At 38.1% G+C, this 8,368-nt stretch overlaps 1 protein-coding gene across 3 annotated transcripts in view; it reads right to left on the bottom strand.

The window, feature by feature from the left end:
• Nucleotides 1-444: 444 nt before the first annotated feature.
• Nucleotides 445-8,368, bottom strand: part of SNX5 (sorting nexin 5) — a 23,005-nt gene continuing 15,081 nt past the window's right edge. For all 3 annotated transcript variants that reach the window (XM_077114948.1, XM_077114941.1, XM_077114943.1), the window contains 8 exons: nt 8,081-8,176; nt 6,870-6,975; nt 6,695-6,770; nt 5,820-5,859; nt 5,643-5,729; nt 4,346-4,505; nt 2,092-2,177; nt 445-1,243 (listed from right to left, as the gene is read on the bottom strand). In XM_077114948.1, coding sequence (XP_076971063.1) covers nt 1,193-1,243; nt 2,092-2,177; nt 4,346-4,505; nt 5,643-5,729; nt 5,820-5,859; nt 6,695-6,770; nt 6,870-6,975; nt 8,081-8,176 — 702 coding nt within the window. In that variant the 3' untranslated portion in view covers nt 445-1,192. The remainder of the gene's footprint in view (nt 1,244-2,091; nt 2,178-4,345; nt 4,506-5,642; nt 5,730-5,819; nt 5,860-6,694; nt 6,771-6,869; nt 6,976-8,080; nt 8,177-8,368) is intronic.

Genomic DNA, 8,368 nt, shown 5'->3' with positions numbered 1-8,368 from the left:
TGCTAAAAGTAGTGGGTAAACAATGTTTCTATTTAGTCACAAAGTTATCTTCCTTTGAAATACAAAGGCAAAAAGTAGGCACAGGGGAGAAATCTCTAAGCACAGACAGACACTACCTTAAGTGAAGGCTCAAAGTCATCACCAGTAAGGGACAGACAACCTGAACCTGACAGGATGCACAGGACACAGCATCACCCTGTAAGTCCAACAGAAATGCAAACTGAATCAAACCACAAGCAAATCCAGATTTGGGGACCTTCTACAAAACTGGACTGTGATCTTGGCAAAGGACTCTGGGCAGATAACTCACATGGGGACCAGGAACCTGGTGAGGACCCCACCCCTGGGTGAAGCTCCCACCACAGGCCTGGCTCACAGCACCTGCAGTCCTTAGGGAGCACACTGGATTGGTTTTACACACACACAAAAAAACACTCCATAAAGTAACATAATTCATTATTTTATTTTACACTTTATAAAAAAAAACAAAAGCCCAAACACAATATACCTCCCCACTACCAGTTGGGGAGGAGCTCACAGTTCTGAATGCAAATCTGGCCATTTCTAAAATAGTCCATATAGTTTTTCTACCCTCAGATAAACTCTTCCCTCAAATATGTAAATCCCACTATAAAAACGGAGCTGCAAAAGATGTATTAAGACAAATGAGATGTTCCTGCTTTCCTTATAGTACAAACACTTGAGGTGACTAAAGCACTATGAGAATAACAGGGAGGAAAAAACTGCCCAATTAAGGACTTGGAATGTCTGTTCCCTCCAACAGGGTAACTGCCCCCTACCCTAAAATAGTCTGCTTCTGGGGACATGAGCACATGAAATAGGGAGACAAACATGTGCCAGGTAATCATATTTCTTATTTCCTGAAGGCACATGTTTCCTGCACTCTTTCTTAATAACTATAGACAAATTATAGGAGAACCCAAAGTTTAGATTCTGCCCAATGTGAGGTATTAATGCATAAGGAAAAAGATTAGTTATGTCCAAGTAACATGCAATAAAAAGTTTTAAACCAACATGGTTAAGTGTTAAGATTTTTTAGAAATCAAAATATTTATTCACATAATTTTAATCTGAAGTCAAAACTATTAAATCTTCCATGGTTAATGATTTAAGTGCAAGTGATGCTGGCTTTCACATTTGCTTTCTTTACTTCATTCAGAATAAAGGCAGATCAGTTGTTCTTGAATAAGTCAATGCAGCTTTGCAAAAGGGAGACATTGTTCTGGAAGAAAAGCAAAAGTCAAAATAGAACAATAAATCACTTTAGAGTCTAAGACTTACCATATACCTGTAAGAACTAAACCCAAATCACATAGCTTCTCAAAAAGGAAATTTAAAAAGCCAGACAAAATGGGTGGGGGTCCTTTTCTGCATTAAATCCCAATGGAACCACAAACCTCACCCCAATGTGGGTGTATTCCTCTCCCTCCACAGGGTCTTAGAGGGCTGCCCAGGAGAGGCTCAGAGCTCAAGAACCTAGGTAGTAGACTCCTTTCTTCACCCATCTGCTCCCACATGCAGTGTCAGCTCTGCTTACTGTAACTTCTTAATAAGTGATACAAGTCATTCCTGTGAAGGTGAAGGCCTTGGGAAGACTTGGAAAGGTGCTAAAAATGGCCATTCATAATAGGACCTTGATGTAATCAAAAGGCAGGTAAATAAATGCACACATGCTGTCGTCAAAATAAATGGTTTCAAAATACTTCTGCTTTAACCAGTGTCAGTTTTGGTCCCCTGGCAATGTGGCTCCCAAGGCTCCCTCCTGTGGTCCTACACTGTCTAGTGCAGGGGCTCCCTCTTGGCCACACACTCCAATCACCCAGGGAGCCTTAACCTAGATTAATTACTGGGGGTCACTCCCAGAAAGTCTGATTTAGTTTTAAAAAAATCCCAAGGTCCAACCAGCATTGAGAACAAATGTTGTACATTTTTTTCCCTTTCCTGTTAAATTTAAGCTACAAACATTAATTATATAACAGGAGAACCTGATTAACACTGGTACAATTGGGAAATAATTGGGGGACCAGGGGGACTTGAGATGTTGGCTTAACCTGAAGAATAATCACTTACCCTAGCATGTTTTATTTCCAGTTCAGACATTTCAATTAAATTCTTTCGAAATGCTCCAACTCTCTTTCGTTTGAAATTTATCAGCTCTGCAGGAAGAGAAAGTGTTAAAATTTACCAATACCTATTTGTTTATTTTCATTTTCAATCAGATATAAGTATACCAATGGCTGACCATCTGGTAAACTCTGAAAACGGGGTGAAAAACATTAACCCTTGCTTTCAGTTTGTTCTGCTATCAGGACATACCACGTTTATATCTATCTCTTTCTTTCCTATGACTATGACCAGAATTCAAGATTAATAATTTATCTGACATTTGGGTAAACCAAAGACTATATTCTCACTCCCTCTAATTCTTGAATCAACTGCCTTGCAGCTATAGACAATGCTCCTTTGGTAAAAACCTTCTGTAGTTCAAACTGGTACTCAAGGACCCAAGAGTAGAGTCACCATCCTGTCTGTCTATACAAAGCATTCCAATTAAAACACTGTGAGCAACCACATTATCGTAAGTTCATAGTGACAATACGCTGAACATCATGGGTTAAATAAACTACATTACCAAAACTAACTATATTATCAAAACTACATTTTTTTTGTATTAAGCCCAATGTCTCAACTCAAACCAGCCACATTTCATGTGTAATCAATGGTCACGTGTGGCTGGTGCTACTATAATGGGCCACAGTCTATAGGTACCACACTTTCCTACTCCACCTGTGCTTCTAGAGTTTTCTTCCACTCTTCCCATCTAAACCAGCCTAGGTGCCCACCCATTCTACAGTGATACATCCTTCATTAAGTGTCTTCAGATTTCAAGTTCAGTACTCCAACTCCGTCAACACTCCACATCACTACACGCTGAGGCCTGCCCACAGCATTATTTTTGGTATGTCTATTCAATGTACTCAGAGTTCAGCTGAAAATCTTGATCTAAAAGCAGTTTTAGACCCATCCATCTCAGTACTCTTGTACTCCTAAGTAGAATACACCAAGATTGTCATTCTTCATAAAAAGAATATAACCAAAGAACAGAGGGCAAAAACTTAAGTAAAAAGAAAGATCAAAAATTGGCACCATTTTAAGCCTTGTGGTTTTCTTTAATCTCTTCTAAAATTGTCGAAGTCCCTAAATTCTGGCCTATATAATAACCAGTAAGTATTTTTTGAAGTGCATGCTTTCTCTTGTAATGGAAAATTAACAATTAGCAAGAATCCGTTTAAGAATGGGGTGGCACAACAACAGTTGCTCTGAAAGAGCCTTGTGAGCATGCCTGCACCCTATCAAGTTAAGGCATTATATAGTCCTGAAAGGACATCTGAGGATTCGAACCAGGTCTTAACATGCCAAGTAGCTTCAACCACATTACTGAGCATACTACTTACTACCTGAACATTTCCAGAAATGCCTAGATTTCTGAACCAGGGAAACTCATGCAGTGTCCTACTCTAAGAACATTCACATTCGGGCATATGCTTTCCAATTTTCTGCCCTGGCAAGTCCCATGGTTCTAGAACCCCAGGGAAATCATGCCCTTGAGATCTTCTTGGGAAAAGATTACATAACGCTCATGTTCAATGGAAATGGTGGGCCATCTCAGTAAAGTTAAGCTATATTAAAAAGTCACCCTGCTCCAGGGAAGGCAAGAAAAAAACGTTTGGCCATGGTCTGCAAACTGAATCCTCAACGTAGATCCATGATTTCTAAAATATGCATGGGTGCATGTGGTTACATTTGTGCACACAGCTACATTTTCTAGCTCAGGGGCAGGAGGGGCCTAGAAGCAGATGGCCCAGGAACAATGAGCACACCTAGCATCCAGATACTGGTTACTCCTCCTTAGTAAAAGGACTAGAGTCTTTCTATTTAATGATAATTTTATCATTATTATCATCCTTCTCAAGAATATTAATAATTAATGATAACCACAATTATATTACATAATAATTGATATTAACTATATTATCAACATTATCTTATCAATACTGATAATATCAATATTATTAATTATTGTTATTAATTAATTAACTAGAAATGGCTAATTCCAGGGCTGGGACAGAAAGGTATAAAATGAGCGAAGATGTCACCTGTGGGAGTCCCTTTTAAGCTGGTATGTTTTGTCCTGATGGTATGCCCCCAACTGAGAAGCTAAGTAAAGGACACATGCATATTCTCTGTATTATTTGCACAACCTGCCTCTGAAAGCTTGAAAGTATTTCTAAATAAAAAGTAAAGAAAAGTATTTCCGCTTTACCTTCTTTTGCAGATTCAGAAAGCTGTTCAAATTTTTGGCAGCACTCCTGCTGGTGTGCCTCAGCCAACTTGACATCTCTGCTCTTTAGCCGAGCCTTATCCAGAGCTTTGTTGGAGTTTTCATAGTCAATGAGAGCTTTGGTACGTCTGTATAGGAGATCCTGAGATGAAAAGTACCAGCCATGGTAATTAACCCAATACTATCACTGAATATCTAAAGTTCTCAAAAAAGAAGAAAAACAAAAACCTGAATGCCCACGGTGCCAATTTAGTGCCTGGAATGTTATATGGCAGGAACCTAATGTACCTCAACTGCTCATAACTTTCCCATTGGCTGGGATAAGCAACTTCAACTCTGGAGAGCTTCAGAATCCTTTACACAGATTGAGAGAATTAAACCCAACAGAGTGAACTGAAGGATTTTTTTCTACTAGTTGATTTTATTATCTTTCAAAAAATAAGGGCAATTTCAGAAAATTAACTATTGTCTACTGAAACAAACATGCATTTTACTGTTGGAAAAGTCGAGTAGAATATACCAGACAGCAACTGGACAGAGGTAAGCAAGAAACATTTGCACATTCCATTTCTCGGTGTGTTTCCTGAGGGCTGTCTCTGAAATCTTATAGCAAAGAAAGCATTCTCTCTACTTTTTTGTATGCTTGAAACATTTAAAGTATTTATGGTTAGCTCTTAATTCTATGAAAGTAGAAGATAAGACTAAAATCAAGACAAAATATGTAAAAGATGTATCCAAAAAATACACAGGAAGCATGCCAAAAGATAAAATTAGGAAAAACTTATTCTAATAGGAAAAACAATTTCTACCTTCTGATGAGGTTCCCCCCTGGGAAAGTATAGGAATTAAATAATTTTGTTACCTGTTTTAGTATATTTCAATTTCACCAACACTGGTGACAATGTTTTACAGCTCACAGAAAGTAGCAGTTGATATCGCGATTTCATAAAATGAACTTCAAAACTCGTTCTGCCTCAGAACTAGCCTCCTGGGAATGTTTTCTTATATTCCTCATCCAATAACCTGTTATAATCTATAATCCTATATTATCTGCCTTCTCAGCACTGCCCTATAGTGCACTCAGCAATACAAACTTAAAGGATACAATACCACAAAAATCCCATGTCACTCACAAAGAATTCTGATAAATTCCTATCTTCCAGAGTATATAACTAACTTTCCCTTTTAACAAAAATACCACCTCTGACATCAGTGTTCTTTGGGCTGTAGCAAGGCAGTCTCGTACCGCTCTGAGGATTTATAGAGATCCTCATCTCACCTTCGCAGCCTCAATGTTGAGCATGTAGTACCGGAGGAGTTCAGTCAGCTTTAAATCTTCATCTGAGGAGACACGACTCTCAACTTTCTATTTAGAAAAGACAAGACCACAGTCAAAGCAGAAATCTAGATTATAAAATGTATACTACAAAGGTCAATGCAAAAATCCAATCCTTACCCTAAGTTTTTCAAATAGCTCAGCAACCTTCAATAGGTACCTGAAAATAGGCACATCATTTTAGTTTAAGGTCTTAAACCTACGAGTAAGAACAGTTTCATCAATACTCAGTGAAGCCCTGCCCTTTGCTGTTTTAGGATTATATAACGAAGTAGGACTTTCATTGTAAATGGCCCAAACCAGTGGAGAAATAAAACATGCACAGCACATTTACAAAGTCATACACAAGGGCACCAGCCATTCTTAGTGTCCCTTTGGCCATTCTGTCAGGCAGAACCTACCTATCCCCCAAGACTATGTTACCCAATACCAAAGCTGCATTAACATAGTTATGGTTCCAATAAGCCACCACAGGTACCACAAATGCTATACCATTCCATACTAGCACGGCCACTGGTACTGTTTTCAAATTAGAGGTAACGCCTCCTGTTATACCATACCCAGGTGATAAATGAAATACTGTTTCATTTATACTAGAAATGCCCAAGATGGAGAAAATGTGAAAGATCAGGCTGGGGAGGTCAAAGTTCTCCTCATGACCACTCTAACCAAATCTGGAGTATTAACAGGGAAAAGGATAAGCATCAATTGCAGGAGGAAAACCCATATGAACGTCACTCAAAGGCAAAAATGTCTCACAACCAAACATGGACATACTGAGTTTGACGGAAATGAATGCTTTGACAGATACTGTATATGTTCATCTACAGAGGACACATTGAGAAGTGTCTAATATATATACAAAGGAGATGTAAGATGTGCTGGAGACACTGATCTGCACACAATAAGAACAAAATGAAATCGTTCTTTCAATTAAGCCTCCCAGTAGACTTTGATTAGGGGACTAGAGGAAATATGTTTCAACAAAAACTTACTTTTTGATGACTGTGGGCTCTTCTAAAGCCAGGCTATGCAAGCAGGCAGCAGTGTGGATATAGTCATCTGCAACACCTACAGAAACAAGGAATACTCTTATGTGAACACAGCGCTTACGTGAAGAGCCAGGCACATGGATAAAACTTGAAGTCGCTAGTAAGTGAAGGTATTTACTTTTATGAGATCTCGTCATTTTGTCAGCTTTTGCACATGAGTCCTTGATTCTATTGTAATAATTAATAAGGAAATTCTTCTCTTGCTCAAAGAAGTCATCCACCTCCTAAAAAAGAGGAAAAATAATTTCAGAAGCAGAAGTTCTAAGAATATAAATGTGCATTTTGTGTAAGAAAGTTTGGCAAATAAATACATGGACGTTATGACCAGGAAAATGCAAATTGTTAAGATATCATTTCATACCCAAGACTAGCAAAAATCAAATGCCAACAGGGATATGGGTAGGAAATGATACCTCTCATAACCTCCTGGTACAAAATGCCAAGACAAATGATTGTGAAGAACAATTTGGCAATGCTCAGAAAAGCTCTGATGTAGCAATTTTTCTGGAAGAACAGTGGCTCTGCATGGTGCAGCACTGCTGTCGGCCTTGGGTAGGTATGTGTATGTGCCAGAACTGGGGGTGGGGATTTTGTTGCTTCCAGACAGGGAAGTAGCACCAGCAGCAACAGACAGGAATGGGATACCAAAAGGCCCATGATGTACATATAGATGAAGGAGTTCCACATACCTTATACTGTAGCACTAAGGAGCTATAGTCCACATTTATGACACGGTTCATATACGAATAAGTTGGAAACAGCCCAATGTAGTAAAGAATTAAGCCAACTAAAGTATTTTCTTGGCATTTTCATCAGTAGTTGAAAACTTATTTGAGTTCTCAAATTTCTGACAATGTCCTAGTTACTCAGTCCATGTATCCTGGGGTATTTTTTTAAGCCCTCAAGTGGCAGTCAGATACCAGATAGTTAACTATCCAGGAATATGGGGGGAGGGGTGAAGAAATAAATCCTACCTAAGTGGTTAATGAGATTTGTGTATTAATTTGATTTTCTAGAACAGCACTTTCCAATAGAAATAAAACGAGACACATGAACCACTTTTTCTAATAACTACATTATAAAGTAATAAGAAGAGACAGGCAAAATTAATTTGGACTTGGGTTGAGAAATTTGTATTACCTCTCTAGGGACAGAGTAAGATGTTTGGGGGACAGTAACTGTGAAATTGAAAGAACTGATGGATGAAACCAAATGTGAAGAAAATTTGTTATTTCTGAGAAGTTAACACAATTAACTCTTCTAAAGAAATAAAAGGTCCCTTATTCATATGAAGTTAAGAATTTTCTAAAATGCCTGAAAGCTACTTACCTTAACTCCAGAAAAAAGGACTTCATCAGCACTTTTCACCACACTTTTGAAAAAGCCACCAAACATCTCTTTGGTATTTTTTCGCCTAACACTTAGCTGAAAGAAGAGAATTCCAAAAAGGTAGTTTATAGTACATCATATTTTTCTAGGTTCACTTAAAATATAAAATGGCCAAACTTGAACATACCTCATTCCAAAATTTTAACTTAGAGATGTTTTCTTTTAAAAATCTAGCTACCAAGTCTGAATGTCTTTTATATCCTCAGTAGGTTTATTGAAAATTCTATT

This window comes from Tamandua tetradactyla, chromosome 1 (genome assembly GCF_023851605.1).
Source record: "Tamandua tetradactyla isolate mTamTet1 chromosome 1, mTamTet1.pri, whole genome shotgun sequence".
Classification (NCBI taxonomy): Eukaryota; Metazoa; Chordata; class Mammalia; order Pilosa; family Myrmecophagidae; genus Tamandua; species Tamandua tetradactyla.
Note: the sequence above shows the minus strand (reverse complement) of the source record. Positions and strands in the feature narration are given on the sequence as shown.